Source organism: Thunnus maccoyii, chromosome 1, assembly GCF_910596095.1.
Source record: "Thunnus maccoyii chromosome 1, fThuMac1.1, whole genome shotgun sequence".
NCBI classification, from domain to species: domain Eukaryota; kingdom Metazoa; phylum Chordata; class Actinopteri; order Scombriformes; family Scombridae; genus Thunnus; species Thunnus maccoyii.
In genome coordinates this window covers 36183648-36201024 of record NC_056533.1, presented here as the reverse complement: position 1 = coordinate 36201024, position 17377 = coordinate 36183648, and the positions used below count along the sequence as shown (strand labels likewise).

At 39.4% G+C, this 17377-nt stretch overlaps 1 protein-coding gene across 1 annotated transcript; it reads right to left on the bottom strand.

Moving 5' to 3' along the window:
• Positions 1 to 206: 206 nt before the first annotated feature.
• Positions 207 to 16042, bottom strand: drd4b (dopamine receptor D4b). The gene is made up of 4 exons (XM_042410197.1): positions 14997 to 16042; positions 14056 to 14168; positions 12435 to 13030; positions 207 to 3603 (listed from the first exon to the last, which is right to left on the bottom strand). The coding sequence occupies exons 1-4, from the start codon at positions 15243 to 15245 to the stop codon at positions 3401 to 3403; spliced, it is 1161 nt and encodes a 386-aa protein (XP_042266131.1). The 5' UTR covers positions 15246 to 16042; the 3' UTR covers positions 207 to 3400.
• Positions 16043 to 17377: the final 1335 nt, after the last annotated feature.

Genomic DNA, 17377 nt, shown 5'->3' with positions numbered 1-17377 from the left:
TGGAATTTTCTTGTTTAATATATAACATATATATGTAATTTAATATAAATATATAATTTATATATAATCTCAATTTATCATGTAATAACATACAGTGTATATACGGATTATATAATATATAATAACGTGTAAGACAAATATTGGATATATATATATAATATATATATATATATTCATAACAAGAAGTTTCTTGTTAGCATTGCTTTTTAAAATTTGGTTTGTAGTACGAGCAAGTAAAATATGTCATTATGACATGAAAGATGTCTTCTTATGATGTGAAAAATGATTTTGTTGTTATAATGAGAAACTGAGCAAATATACATATTTCTTTGTGACAACAACACGCTGCTGCACAAACATAATTAGGAAGATAAACTTTCTTCTCTCCAGAACAGCAGAGAGGAGAACGATCGTTACAGATGTTTCACTGTCAGACCGAAGCTGTTAAAAAAACAAACAAACAAAGACTTTAACTGTAACCTAGATGTAGACGTGAACTCCTCTCAGCACTGGAGAGAAATCATATTACTGGGACAAAAAACTGAGAGAGGAACATATTTGGTTGTCATATTCATAAAGCTGAGACTCCTCAGCCTTGGATGTTGATCAGTGTAATTATAAACTCAACTTTAGTAACAATTTTAAATATGAAACAGGAAATTCACCTCTGGGTTCTCATTAATTCGGGTCTGCTGTGAATTTCCTCAGTGTTTTGAAGTGTTTTGAGTGCTTTGAATTCATCACAACAGACGGTACAACCTTTGAATTTAAGGCATATTGCTACTCAGTATTGTATGAATGTACGTTTTATATCTATAGACATGTTAAATGACTTTAAACAGCCGCGGTGAGCTGGTTTCAACTGTGCCATGTTCAGCATTGCAAACCTTTTTTATTAATCCACACACAAGTTCGTAGAGGTCAGCGATCCACGACAGGAAGTGTGACTGGATGTTGCTGATCTTTCAGGTCCCTTTTGGTAGCGACTCCTCCTGCTGCTGCTGCTCCTCTACACATACTAACAGATATCATCCTTCTGTGACATTTCAGGAAGATATTTTGTTATGAAGCGTTTTGATATTTTCTGGTGTTTGCGCTTTCCTTCGATCAGCCTCTTCTCCTTCAACTCATTGATCAGTTGGTGATTTCGAGCGTTTCCCAGAAGGCCTTTCATGTTTTACGCCTTTCAACAGCGCCACAAACACTGTTGTGCTGCATCTTGGGAAATATGCTTATTAGCTTTCTTGCTGAGTGTTAGATGGAAAGACGGATACCACTCTCGTATCTTTCTGTTCAATACGAAGCTACAACCGGCGGCTCATCAAGGCGCCTTCAAGACTGTGTGACAACAACAATGGTGTAAGTTTATTGCATCTCACAGTGTGTGTGTGAGAGAGAGAGACGGCTTTAATAAAATGTTGATCCAAATCTTTGTCAGACTGTACGACATCAGGCTGTCAGATTGTTGAGATGAACGTTATGAATGGAAACAGAAAAAAGTAAATGAAAGCAGAGACACGTCATCAGCTCGTCGTCCGTCTGCAGCTCTGATGTTCGAAAATGCAGCAAAGTCACACAAACTATGAGTGTTTTTTCCCTGTAAACTTTATTCAAAAAAACTGCACTTAACAAAATGTCACACTGGCAAGTTTACTGTCAGTCATTTCATGTGGTTTTCTGATTGGTTGGTTGGTAGATGTGGGTCGGAGCAGCAGTTACAATGTCAGAATTTGGTCCTAAATTTCTGACGGACAGATTTGGTCTCACAGTGAGAGCTAGAACACCGTTTTGGATTGACAACCAAAAAATTTCACTACATTATTTCATGATTGTCAACTCGCGTCTCAGACAGTGTAAAGGGGCTGTTAGCTGACTGGAGTCCCTGCTGTTTCCTGACAACTTCACGGTGACGACAAAACTCACGTTAAGTGCACTCAGCCAAGAAATAGTCTAACACATAAACCCCCCCCCCCTGTTGTTTTTACACTTTGGGTTTTAAACGACTTAAACAAATGAGAAAAAAAAATTAAGTCACAGTGAAAAGGAAGCTAGAGTGTCTTTAGTTTAGTGTACTGTGAAATGGAAAATGTGGTCAATGTACAATTACAAGAGAGATTTAAATTGAATTCTTCAGATTTTAATTGAACATAAAAGCAGCAGAGCTGCAGAGAGAGAGAGACGGAGCTGTAGAGGCCTCCAGTCACACCTCATCTGTTGTTGGATCAGGAAGGAGGACACGAGAGAAATGAATAAATTAGACCTCAGCTGCATTCTTTTGGAAATGAAAACAGTTTTTGCTCACAGATTTCCAAAAACACACACCTCCTCTTATGATATTTCTCTTCTAGTGACTACGACTATGAATGACATAAGATATGTATAAAAAAGCTTTTACAGGAAGAGAAAAGGCAGGGATTTTGATATAAAAACTTGCAAAAAAATGGGTTTTGGACACATATTTGGCCTATTACAAGAGATAACTGAACACAGGTTTATATGAAAAACTCATTTTGACTTTGACTATTGATCTTTAGAGGTTCTGGTGGGCTGATTTTGTTGCCTTTGGACAGAGCCAGGCTTGCTGTTTCCTCCTGTTTCCAGTCTTTATGCTAAGCTAGACTAACTTCATATTTAGCATACAGACATGTGAGTGGTGCGAATCTTCCCATCTGACTCTCGGCAGGAAAGCAAATGCATGTGTTTCCCAAGATGTCACACTATTCCTTTATCCTTGTATAAGGAAGTGGAGATCAGTGGCTGATTTCAGAGGATTTTCAGCTGCTTGGTATTCTGGTCTGTTGAAGCTCATTCGGTCTTTCTGCTTCTTGGGGACATTTTTTTGCCCTGAGTTTATCCCTCCAGGCACACTTCCCTTTCAGGCTCTGCACAAATCCCACATCCTTCACTGGAACTGGCAGACCATTACTCGCACAAAGGCGGATATTTCCTCCATAAGAGGGAATTCAGACAAACTAAAAGCAATGAAAACCTCCTTTCAGACGCTACGTGCCCTAATCTTTGCTTTCTGCTGAAAAATCATCATTTTGTTTGGGCTTTAATCTCCAGGAATGAAAAAAGTACATCACCAAACAACAAAATGGACTAGAAATGCAATATATATCACTGTAACTGTTTTTTTTTAACAGTGTTTCAGGGTGTATTTTTTCCTGTCAGACAGTAACTGTCAACCATCCACATCCAGCTGGCAGCCCAGAGACGAGCTGATTTGTTAAAATGAAAGCCTCAGATGTCCCAACCACGCCGTTAATCCTACCAGAACACGTCCCTGTGTGACAGGATGCTTTCATAGACGACGCGACATCACAGAGCTTCATGATCTCCTGGTTTTCTTCCTTTAGTTCGCTCAGTCAGCAAAAGTCTTTGGGAGGAAAATCTGGTGTCAGCAGCATCTCCAGAAACATTTCTTGAAGAATTTTTTGAACTCGGTGTTGAAGATGGTGTAGATGATGGGGTTGAGAGCGCTGTTAACGTAGCCCAGCCAGGTGACGGTGCTCATCAGACTGGGAGGGATGTCGCACGTGAGGCACACGGCTCGTGTCGTGTGGACAACGAAGAACGGAGTCCAGCAGAACAAGAAGCAACCTGCGTGAAGATATGAAGAAGGGGATCAGAGTTTGTCATCTGTATGAATCATAACTTCAGACCTTTTTAACCCTGATCAAAGTGATGATTCTCTCTCTTTCACAACTGTATAGAACTTTTTATGTCTCTCTTGCTTTCGTCCTGCGAATACTAAGGGTGCAACAAACATATATTTTTCTGTATTTCTATTTTCTATATTTTTCTTACTGTCAACAAATTTCATCTGCAAACCAACCATGAACTGATCCACTTACAAGTATTGTATGCACATTGTAAAGAACTTTAGTACAAAGTAAAGAAGTTGTGATATGTAGCATAACAGGCTAGAGAGGCTCTGTAAACAGATGGACATGCTCAGTGGCCTTACACAGAACTACTCTCCGGAGACTGAAAATGCAATCGCTGTTATTAGTCTTTGAAACCGTCTCTAAACAAACTAACATGACCAAAACTCTTCATAATGAAGTAACATGTCACCCAGTGCACCAGTGTGACTCATTGACGTGTTTTTAATAGTTTTTTGGACAACAACGAAGGTCTACGGCACAGATTAATAGAAAATAGCTGGACATATCCTTTTAAGACACAATATTTCACAAATTTAGCACAGATCATATGATTTTTGTGACTTGTAAAATGCCAGAGGCCCATTTATAAACTTTTATTTATTACCTAGTGTGATCAATTTTGTCATTCTTTTTTGTGTACAGCAGATGCCACTGAGCATGTGCAGGAACACAGTTCTGTTTACAGTGTTGCGTTAGCTTGTTGGCTAACATCTCACAGTCTCTTGACTTACACTAAAGTTCTTTACAATGTACGATATAGTAAGAAGGTCAAGTGATTGTGAGATGTAGCACAACAAGCTAACATATAAGGTCACGAAAAGTGTTCCTAATATTTTGCCCCCCTCATGTATTTTAGGACAAAATGTTAGGAACACCATTCAATATAATACACTCCAGTACACCACCACCACCCACTACGACCTCAATAATAAACATAAAGTAGAATTATCACCTTTCTGACAATGTCTTGTGGATTGTACAGGTGTACCTAATGAAGTGGCCGGTGTGTGTACATGTAGAACAATAACGCATGTACACCAAAAAGTATTTAAAAAAATGAATGCAACTACGAAAAGACCACTAACTAAAATTTAAAGTGAAGTAGAAACAGACATTCAGATTAGAGGTATCAGTAAAGGAATCTCATCAGTTTAATGTAAAATAAGTATCTGGTGGAAAGTCTGAGTATGACTTTAACCCATAAGAACCCATTTCTCCTTAAAGGAAAATTATGGAGAATATAAAACAGACCATTTACCTTTAGTAACAAAAAACAAGCTTTTTAAAATTAGCTGGTTCTGTCACATTTGCTGACCGGGCACACCGCCATTTTGGAAGTGATGTCACGGGTACACAGATTCACACATTGTCACATGACTGCACCAGGATGTTCAGTAGATGTCACTTAAGGACTTCATGAGTTAAAATCAAGGATAAAGCTGTATAAGGAATTTTCCAGAACAATGAAAGGGTTGGTGGCATCTGTGTCACCGTGGGTTCTTATATGACCTCAAGCTGTAATGCGGGAAGGAAATTAAACCTCCAGCCAATAAAATCATCACACACATTCAAACAATCCCATCGTCCACTCCTCTCATCTCAAACGTAACTCCCTGGGTGCGTTCCGACACCCATAATACCTACTAATTAGTGTACCAGAAAAAGATTTAGTTTATCACAATGCAGTTTGCCAAAAGTACCAGGATTCTTCTACATCCAGTCGCTTTTCTGCCTATTCTGACCCACAATCCTCTGTGCAGCTCAAGATACGTTACATCGACTGAGCCGCCAAGAGCACAGACCAATGACTGCGCAACGACTAAAGCCGTAATGACAGATGAAGGTTTGTCCAAGTTCTATGCATACTTCATGTAACACTATGTTCTTTGCAAGGGGAGCTGCATTACGTACTAGAAGTAAAAAGTAAAAGTATGCGATTCAGAATGCAGCACCTTTCTCCTCCTTACTGATCTCTCATGAATTATTTGTTTTGTCTCAACATCCAGTTTCAAAAGGAGAAGTTTCAGATTTAAGGAACCGAGATGACGTGTTTCTTTGTGACTTGACAGTTGAACTCTAAAAGATTCATGACCAGACTGAGTTCATTAGACAAAGCAGAAATGTATGATCCTGCTGTCTCATTATTTTAAATTAAGACATTACAGCTCGGGGGATGCTCAATAAATTTTGGATTTCTTGACGGTTTTTTTTCTGTCTGACTCCCTCACAAGAAAATCATTTATTTCATTGCCAGAATTCACCGAAAAAGGCAGAAAACAACTCCTGTAAACTTTTAGCAGGAGGAATTTGCTTTTGCTGGCCAGTTCAAAAACTCCAGTGTGAAAACATGATTTAAAACACCTCCTGAAACGAATCTGATAAGACATGAACAATGAGCGTACAGTCCGAATCGAGACAATGAGTTGAGCTGGAAATGATAACGCGCCATAATAAATGTAGTTTCCCTTATCACGATGAGAAACCGTGTCACCGAGTCAAACTGGGACCATCTGTCTCAGGTGTCGTCTCATGTTGATAAAACGGATACGAGTGATTTATTTACTTTGTGTTGATAGGTTGACGGATGGGATTTATGTCTTTCTTTCCAGGTTGGAGGAATTTACATAATATGCCACAGCTCTGCTGCCAGTTGGACACTCTGCTCACTTCTTATTCATAAAATGTATTCAGGCCAGCTCTGCTGATACTGCATTAAATGTAGGAATTTGTGTCAGGACTCAGTTCTGTGTATGTATGTAGTTCTGTCCTAGTATTGTGAGGAGTATTTTAGGCACAAAAGTATGACAGAAACTCTGCAATAAATCAAATTAACAATACACTTGGGGACAGATTTACAAAGAGAATGTACAGTGCGGCTTTTGCTGAGATTGTGGCCACAACGTGCATGTATTCAGCCTCTGAATTATTAAGCTTTACTAAGACAACGCAGTCAGTCTTCCTGTCCTCCAAGATGTATTGTGTGAAGGAAGGTGAACTCATAGATGCAGTTTTAACAGTATGATTGCTACTAATAACTTATTGATCTTGATTACATAACAATTTCTTGGGCAGACCAACTCCATCTGAGAAAAATTCAAATCTATCTAATTATTAATATTTCAGGAGGCAATCAACACGTTCACGGGAAACAAAGACACAAAATATACATGAGCAACAGACAGAGAGAGAAACAGAAGGAGCAGAGTCGAGCAGGTGGAGGTGGAGATGATGTGGATGTTCACACAGAAATAAACGTAGCCAAACGCACATTTAAATGTCTCTTTTATGACAATGTCTGTCAGTCCACCACTTTGGTTCAGACTGAAATATCTCAACAACTATTGGATGGCATGTCATTAAATTTGGATTTATGGTCCCCAGATGGATAAATACTGAACCCCTGACTCTTCCTCTAGCGCCACCGTGTGGTTGACACTTGGATCGACTGTCATGACATTTGGTTCATCCATTCATGTCCTGTTTAGGACAAATTGTAATAACTTTGGTGATCTTTTAAAGGTGACATAATACGCTTTTCATGATTTTCTACTCATGATTTTTAAACATGGTCAAAGTTCCAAAACTTGAGGTGAACATGTGTAGAAATGCTGCCTGCAAGTCAAAAGTCAGGGCTTCAACCTGCTCTAAACTCTTCGTTTGCAATGTTTTTTTTTCTACCTTGCCGATGAGCTGACATCAGCACATGCTCATAAACCGCCATGTGTTCATTAGCCTTTGTTGCTAAGGTTGATGCTAAGGTTTTACCAGATCTGATTCCAGCTTGAACATGTACAGATGTTTTTGAGAAGCTCACATTTTGAATAAAGAACAAGAAAAAGTAATGAAATCCTTTGACTGTAGTTTGTTTCATGGTTTGTTGACGTGGCCTCCGGAGCCACCAGAAGTCTACTGAGCAGCTTCTGGAAGCCGGCCAATCAGAACAGAGTGGGATCATCAGATCAATGATTCACAACAAGATGAAACGGTTGCAGCAGTGTGAATCGGTTAGTTGCAGAGCATCTGAAGTCATTGCCTGTTGTCAAATCGCCAAGTGCCGTTTTAGAACATAAGGATGTAGCTGTTTCTCTTCAGCCAATCAGGAAACAGCACAGGCAGGTATGAAAACATGGAGGATTTCTGGACAGAGGAGAGGGAGCTCATCCAACTTTTTGAAGAACAGCATTCACTTTACAATTGTAGCTTGAACATACTCCACTAAAATAATCAAAAACAATACCTTTTGCTTGATTGCAAGCATCCTGAGTGTGTTTGGCAAGTTACATTTTGTTTTGTTTTCATTTATATTAAGCTAATGTTGTGAGTTAAGTTAGCTAACATTAACAAACAAAACACCAGCCAAACGGTGGTAATGTTTCATCTGTTTATAGATAGTAACGTAGCTTGTTGGTTATCTTGGTCAACAATGACTGCAGCTAGCTTTAGCTACTTTAGCTGATGATTATCATCATTAGCAGTTACATGATATCCGTGGCCAAAGAGTTCTGGCATTCATGAGAATAACATTATATGAACATCTGTGGTACTTTGTCTACGTTAATGTTACTTGAAACTTTAACAAGCCATCGCCATGGGCAGTTATGATGTTATAATAACTCTAAGTGGTTATTAACTTGCTTCTGTAAATGAATTTGTCAGGTATGGATTCTTTTTGGATACTGTAATGACCGAAACTGGTGTTGGACGACAGTGGACCTTGCATGTTTCTGTTGTTACAGCCTTTCTGGAAAGATACTGTCTTGAGCCAATAATATTATCGTATTTCATGGCTATTTTAGGTAGATGACACATTGCTTGGTAAAAGGCTCCTTTGAGATGTGATCTAGCTAAATAGAAGAGACCTTGACCTGTGATTCTCAAACTTTTTCATATCAAGAATCCCCAAATACACATTAGGCCACAGACCCACCGCATTCACAGCTAGGAAGATATTATATTGTTGGATATGATTTAGAAGATAATTGCAAAGCAATTCTGATCAGATTAGTCACTCAAAAAGTTCTTTATTGAGCTAACTTCTAATGAGAGAAGTGATCTGAACTGGCCTTTAAAGAGACGAGAACTAAAACAGCCTGTTTCAGACAGAGGTGCTGCATAAATAAGGAGTTTTTAACTGTAAATCATGCAAAGATATTCCAGTAGAGCCCCAGAATATAAATATAGACCTGGAAATATGCAGAATATGTCTTTATCTAAGTCATCTTGCTCCATTATCAGGTCAAAATTTAAATTTGTTCAGTACTTTGGTTTATGATCAAATACCGGTAAAACTAATAACATTCCCATCATCCTCAGCTGACCTCAGCTCAAACACTGTTCCTCACAGAGCCGCTGAGCCGTAGACTCTTACTTTCCGTGTTAATGACGTGTTTGAGAGTGTTTGCAATCAGCTTGTGCTCCGCAGTCGAGGCTTTGCTCTGCATGTTGAACGTCTTTAAAGTTGTAACTAATTAGTCTGCGTGGTTTTACGGTCTTGTACCACTACGTACGTGCCTTACATCATTTAATTGCAATTGACTGAAAATCTGCTGAGCACTGCAGTTTGTACAGAAATGTGGCCAAATTGTAGATGTTAAGTTCAATGTTTGTATAGATTCTGTGTTCATGTATCAGATAAGCATTTGCATAATAAAAGAGAGTATTATCTGGTGGGTCATTGAACAGATCAGAACAGTAAAGACATCAGAGCAGATCTTAGTCCGTGTTCAGACAGGAGAAACGGTGTGACTTTAAGATTATGTGTTGCATAATAATTGGATTGAAGGCTTTAAGCTATAATGGCGTTACTTGTAGAGAGGCAGCCGGTCAGAAGTGACGCTTTTACACTCCGGGTGACCTGCATCAACGTCAGCTGCCTCACAGCCATTTGAGCTGCAAACACGAACAGTAATTATACCGTAAAGACAAGAGTGGAAAAGTTAATTAATGAAAAAAATTGTTACTAATGAAAAAAAAACTAATGAATCTGTAAGCACATGAAAGTAAATTCAGGGAAGAAAATCAAAATTCACGGAACAGAGATGCCGTCGGGACAGAAATGTGTTTATAATTTGTCTTCTGATCCCGTTTGATTAAAAAGCACCACACACACACACACACACACACACAAACACACGAGCGAGCAACTTTGGTGCAATTACTTACAACTGCTGCCACTGCCGACTTTAAAGAGGGCAGTAATCACCATATTGAGCAGCTCGGCACGAAAACACCTCACCTTTTGTCAGAAGTAATTTTACTTTCATTTCCTGCTTCAGTGAATTAATAGATAACTGAAACACAAAAAGTGACCTTAATAAAAACTGTTTAAAGACTCCTCCAAGCAGAGGAAACAACATTTTCGCTTGAAAAACTCATAAAAGTTGAAAAACAATCTTCTAAGAGTAGACAAACACCGAAAAGGAAATCCTGTGATTCACTTCTTAAAGGACAGATTCACATTTTTTCAAGTAAGTTTTAAACCAACAGTCAGGAGCCCAAATGAACAGTGAAACATGTTTTTCTTGCTGTAATCATTCCTCCTGTTCATACTGACCATTAGAAGATCCCTTAATAATGCACTTACAATGGAAGTGATGGAGGACAAAATCCACAGTCCTCCTTCTGTGCAAAAATGGATTTAAAAGTTTATCTGAAGCTAATATGAAGCTTCAGCATCCAAATGAGTCAATCAACTAGATATCTTTCAACGTTACAGTCTTTTTAGTGTCAAAGTCCCTCTTTTTGTTACTATACTTCCACCTGCAGCTCAACAGGGAAACACTGTCCGAGGAAACACAAAGAGGGAATTTGATGCTAAAAAGACTGTAAATGTGGCAGATATCCACTTGATATGACTAACTCAGACTGCTGAAGCCTTATATAAGCTTCATATCAACTTTTAAATGACTGTGTGGACACACTGTGGATTTTGGCCTCCATCACTTACATTGAAAGCACATTTGAAGGATCTTTTAATATCCAGTATGAACAGGAGGAATCATCACAGCGAGGTGCAAATATAGAAGAGAAACCTAAATCTAAGAATCTAGTTTGTTTGTCTCTTTGCACTCTGTTTCTATAAGTAATGAAGCCCTACAGGATGAGAGACACTGCCTGACGTCCTTCCATAATGCCGTGTTCAGACTGACTTTAGCTGATGCAGAAGGCTACAGTGAAAAAAGCTGAAGCCAGCTAAACTTTTGTCTTACGAACACCCCTCTACATTAAAACAATGCAGGGTGAGATATTGGCATGTTGTTTCAGGAGACAATGGGCCTCATGGAAGAACATATACGTATATCTATCCATTTTCTATACCGCTTATCCTCTAGAGGGTCACTGGGGGAGGTGGAGCCAATCTCAGCTTTGGGCGACACCATTCGCAAGAGGCAGGGAGCAACCTGGACAGTTCACCGGTCAATCACATGGCTAACATGTAGTATAGAGACAGACAACCATTCACATTCACACCTACAAGCAATTTAGAGCCACTAATGAACCTAACTTGCATGTTTTTGGTCTGTAGGACATGCAGACACGGGGAGAACATGCAAACTCCACACAGAAAGACCCCATTGCCATTTTTTGTATATTCTTATCTTAACTTCTCTCTGTGAGGTGTTCAAAGTCGGATTCGACAAATTCTCTCAACTGTCGTGACTCGTTTCAGCCTGATGAATATCAGCTGTTTATGAAGAGGTGAATGTGTAATATCTGGTCTATATATCAAAAACTAAATAAACACAAATGAGCAAAAAGAAAGTCTTATGAAAAGGTGTTGGCTAATAAGGCCAGAGAGATGTCAAAGTGGGTCAATTAACCACAAATAATGGTCATTGCATTATGAACTAAAGTACACCCCCCTCCACCCCACCCCCCACCCCCGCAGGGAACAAATCTCACTCCGAGCTGAAGTCAACACTTGGCAGCCCTGGGCATGAGGGAGGGAACACAATTAAAGCTCCCCAAATAACCATCACTCTGACAAAACGCTCAATACAGAGTGAAAAAAACGAGAGACATCCACAGAGTGAAACGGATGAAAGAGCAGGAGGAGTTAACCGATAATTAGAATAGTTATAATTAGAATTAAAATAAGTTCTCTTTCAAATCAAACAGCCCCAAGATATGAATGGAAAGTATTGTTCTTGCAACTGCAATTATACCCTTTTTTTTTTTACTCAAACGTAGCTTAACCATGTCATGTGATGCTCCTTCAGTTCACTTTAACAACAAATATGACTGGGACCACTACAGGAAATTGCAGATGAACATTTAATGCCCAGTTTCACCCACTGACCATCCACGGTCCAGCTGAACCTAGTCTTGTTTTCTGTCTATTGCAAGTCCCCAACTGTATGGAACTGCAACAATAATGTAAATTTATAATATTTAAAGTATTTTCCATGAACATAACCCACCTTAACATATACACCAAATTTGGGTCAGATGAACCTCTTGGCTGGATCAATTAAAAGTCAATTAGCTTTCTGTTGTAAAATCAGCTTAAAACTTATGGAGAAGTAGTGGATAAGTGGTGGTTTGTATTTGGTATGTATTTAAAGGATTCCAAATGAGCCCAAATGAACATTGAACAGGTTTTTCTTTCACATTGACCATTAGAAGATCCCCTCCAAGTGATGGAGGGCAAAATCCACAGAGTTGAAAAATTGTGAATCTGTCCTTAATGCAAAAACCCTGTTATAGTCCTTTAACTATATTTAGACTCAGTTGTAGCTGCTGTATGAGAAGAGGAAGACTCACCTACTACGACAGGTAGCACCCTCATAGCTTTCCTCTCCCTACTGTTGATCTTGGCTCTCTTTTTCCTGAACTGATGGTTGCTGAAGGTCAGCGTGGGCACGGAGTTCTCTCTGTACTGCCGAGGATAAGGAATCTCCTGCTGAATGTACTCGTCCGTGTCGTCCAGCCGAGACTGGGCCAAGTCCCTCTCGATGATCCTGGGCAGCGGCATTGGCAGCGGCCCGGGGATGGTGCCCGCCAGCGGGGGGAGGGCGGTGGCGACGGCCGCGTGCTGCAGCTTCCTGCAGGCCTCGATGCTGCTGCGTAGTTTGGCCCTGCGATTCTCTTCCCAGCGCTGCAGCCCACGGAAAACCCCGAAGTAGAGCAGGACCATGATGGGGCAGGGGATGAAGAAGGAGCAGACGGAGGAATAAACCACGTAGTTATTGTCTTCCAGTTTGCACTCGCTTGGGTCGCGATTAGGCACATTGTTGATACCGAAGATGACAGGTGAGGCTACGGCCAGGGCCAGCAGCCAGGTGGCCGACAGCAGGATGAGCTGACGATGGTCCACATGCTTACGGTTGTAATTTAGAGGTATGGACACTGCAATGAACCTGCAAAACGAAGAAGGAAGGGAAATGCTTTAAATTACACGTCTGATAGAGTGACTAACCTGAAGTAAAATCTGTTCCCTGAACATCTAATAACAACTATCTCTCTCTTATTCTATTACTCAGTATATAACAGATATTAATCAGTAATTATAAGTCATTCTAAGCATTTTAATTATATAATTCTCCTTTATGTTTATTACTGAGGTCATAGTGGATGGTGGTGCTGTATTTAAGTGCATTATATTGAAATGTATTCCTAATATTTCACTTCCCTCATGTATGTTAATGGGTGGACAAAATATTGGGAACACCATTCAATATAAGAACTACTCTCTGGAGTCTTTGGAGCCGTTTCTAAACAAACTAACGTGACCGAACTCTTCATAATGAAGGAACATGTCACCCAGTGTGGCTTATTGATGTGTTTTTAATCGTTTTTGCACAACAATGGAGGTCTTCTGCCCAGAGGAATAAGATGTATCAGGCTTTGGATACACACACAGGATGACAATAAGAAAAATATAGATAATCACTATCTGTATCCTTTAAACAAAAGATCTCAGTCCTTCATCCACCAATGACTGTGTGTGAATTTCACAGCAGTTCATCCAATAGTAGTGATGATAGAGCTTGGTAAAAAAAAGGGAAAAAAGGCCAAAGAATCAACCCATATGTCTTGATAATTTTGGTGAATTTTATTTTCAACTAATGGACTGAAATAACAAAAAATGTCAGCAGTTTTTGTCAGTTAGGTTTTACAACTGGAGAGTCGCCTTTTTCCTGATTTTTTTTGGGAGGTAAACAAACTCAATGTTATTAACACTTCAGATCTCAGTGGGATTTTAGATGTTAAAGCAGAGTCTACAGTAGAATAATTAAACACAGTATCTGTTGTGCAAAATTCAAGTCTTGTTCTTAAACGTTCAGATAAATATGAATCCTCTCTCTCTGGTTTCTCACTCCTTCCCTTCCTTCTCTCGTCGGCTTTCACATTGAAACCAAACTGAAACTTCAGCGTCACGTACCTGTCAACACTGATGGCACAGAGGTTAAATATGGATGCGGTGCACAGCATCACATCCATGGTCATCAAGCCATCACACATCAGCATGTTCAAGGACCAAACTCCACCCTGGAACTGTACACACACACACACACACACACACACACACACAGAGAGAGAGAGAGAGAGAGAGAGAGAGAGAGAGAGAGAGAGAGAGGAAGAAAGAAAGAAACACCTAATTAGCTGCCCCAAATCTGAGCAGCAGTGTAAACATCTCTAATCCTCTTGTGCTTTCACCACTGCAGCTCACTGTTAAGACAAACATTCCTCCTATGAAACACAACTCTGTCTCTATCCGGCCTCTCTTCTCTTCTCCTTCCTTTTTCTTCAGGTGGCAGGTGTTTAACTTTCAGACTGACTTTTTTCTAATCCAGTGAGTGCATGTGGACAAACCACCGGTGTGACACTCAGTACTGTGGCCAGATTAACTGGCTGGCACAGGTAACAAGATCACAAAAGCGGCTAATTAAGGAGGATTTGTGGAGGGGGGAAGCTTCAGCAGGGGCATCTCTGCGCCAGAGATATTTAGACAGGCAGGCAGGTGGCTTTTAATACCTTAATGAGGGCCAGGTTACAGCCTTTAGGCCTTTTTTATTGCCTGGAAATATTGTGATTTATGAATCATACCTCTTCTAACACCCTCAGCGTCCCTCATGTCATTAATTACTCCTTATTAAAGAGAGACAGGCTGGCCTCTCCTCTATGTTGTGTCATGATGATGAAATAGTTCTGGTGGGTCTAACTGGCGACCGTCCCTGATCAGATTAATCAAAGCGTTGATCCTGTTTATAATTATAACCAGGGTGAAATAGGCCTAATTGCTTTTTCTTGAGAATTGTGCAAACTTACGGTTTTTACGCACGAGAAAAACACCACTGTTAACATCTCCGCAGGTGTTCTTACCTCTGCGTAAACGAAGAGCGGCAGAACCAGCACCGCCAGCAGCAAATCCGCAAACGCCAAACTGACTATGAAGTAGTTTGTTGTCGTTTTTAAAGCCTTCTCCAAGTACACGCTAAGGCACACGAGCACGTTCCCACCGGCGATGATCACAATCAGTAAAATCCCGAATATAAGCGCCGGGAAGTTGTAGTGGGTGACCGCAGCCGAGGGCAGCGTGTCGTTGGTGAAATCAGTGAAGTTGTCCGACATGGTCGCCGGTGTTGCGCCGTGCGCCGCAGACTGACGGGCTCCTTGTCCGACGGAGAGCCGCTCTCTCCGGAGCAGTTTTCATCTATGAGCCGTATCCAGCAGCTCTGATAAGTAGGAGCGATAGAGGTGAAGTCGGTGTGAGTTTTCCCGCGGGGATGAACATCTGAAGCGGTGGGTATCCGCGCTGAGCCCCGTGCGCTCTGTTCTCCAAAACGCAGCGGATCCCTCCTCTCACTTTTTTCCCCCCTCCTTTACATTCAGTGGACTGTTATTACTGCCAGATGTGGATCCGTTTCCCTCTCTGCAGTCCTCTCAAACTGCTCGTTAGGGAGTAAGGTAACAAGAGTGGATGAATCAGAAGGCAACAGCTTAAATCCATCCGCACAAATCTGCTTACTGAAGCTCTGCTGTTCGCTTTGTGTCAACAGTCACAGAGGCGGCGGTGAGCTGTTTGACCAGGACGACACACAATAAATCAATTGCTTTCAGGAAATAATCTCTGAGGAATATATAGAGCATATATATTTCTCTAGAATAAGCTATTGTATATTGTCACGTGACCCTGCTCTGTCAGCATGGGTTTATTGATTCGCACGTTATAGGCGACATGTAGTTGGCAGGTGTTTGGGATCAAATTGGGCTAAATTTGGATGAAAGTTTACTTTTTTTTTTTTTTTACCTTTACATTACATGATAACCTGCTGTTTCAACTTTATTCCAATTACATGTCATTGAGAAGCAGATTACACATAAAAATATACTAAATATATATGAAACATGACTCTTTTAACTACACACTACACTCTTCACCTGCAAATTGCCAAATAAGTGCTTACAGGATGGGTAATTATAATAATAATAATAATAATAATAATAATAATAATAGTAGTAGTAGTAATAATAATAGTCATTTTTACTCATATAGCACTTCTCAAACAGGTTACAAGATGCTTTACAAATACATAAAATACCAGATCAATGTGGAATTAAACTAAAAAAAAAACAACAAAAAACATCAATTCAAACAATTTTTAGGAAATATTAAGAGAGATTTAAACATTATTGGATGTAGAAATGTTTAAATGCATCTTATGCTACATGTAAATATGGTCAGTGGTGGAAAATGAATCATGACTGGGATAATTTTAGACTTTAAGATGAAACAGTTTTTGTTTTTTTTTAAAGATGGATCAGTCGTGAGTGAACTGGTTCTTGGCTTTGAGTTTTATGGTAATTTTATGACGTCATTGTTGTTTGTGTTTTGTGCTGTTTTGTTAAGTTTTTTATCTTGGCACCAACATCACAAACTAGCTGGGGGTATAAATGCTGTGTATGTGGTTCATACTGGAGGACTGTACCTTTACAAATAAACTTTAATAATAATAAGTATTGACATCTTTTCCTTGAGTAAAAGATCACACAGTAAAAGTACCCAATTAACTATTTAGGTTTATTGACAATATTCAAACACAACATATCAGACTTTGTCAGGAATAAAATGATAAAGTCATGGACTCATATATTTACATAGATGTCCTTGGTAATTTCACAGATCATAAAGCATATGTCCCACATTTGCATTTATTCATAAAATATGAAACAACAATAACATCTAAAAAAAACCCCAAAATGTCATCAGTTCAAACTAGATGAAAAAGCAGCCGCATAAATACGTAAAGACAGATTGACAGCTCAGGTAATATTTCATTAATAGCCTGTCATCATCTTGTTTTTGTCAGCTTCATATTTAATGTCAGGTTGTTCCAGCAGCACAGCAGCAGTATTAAAAGCAGAGCTTCTACTTTTATTATTTACTACGCAAACACATTCCTGCCCTTCTGTTCTTCTATCCTCAGCTGTGCTGGAAAATATCACACATTTATGAATTTATCACCACCAAGATGAACTCAAGATCCACTCAGTAAATAAATATATTTTGCATATATATCGGAAAATTATACTTAAGTACATAAGTATTATCAGCAAAATGTTCTCATTTTGCATAAATGCTTTTTAAGAGTGTTACTGTTATAAATTATTGTAATGTTATTGATTATGTTTATGTTCATGTTGTAGATGGAGCTAATTTTATTTCTCCTATACTGTTGTGTATTTTTAATCAATGACATTGC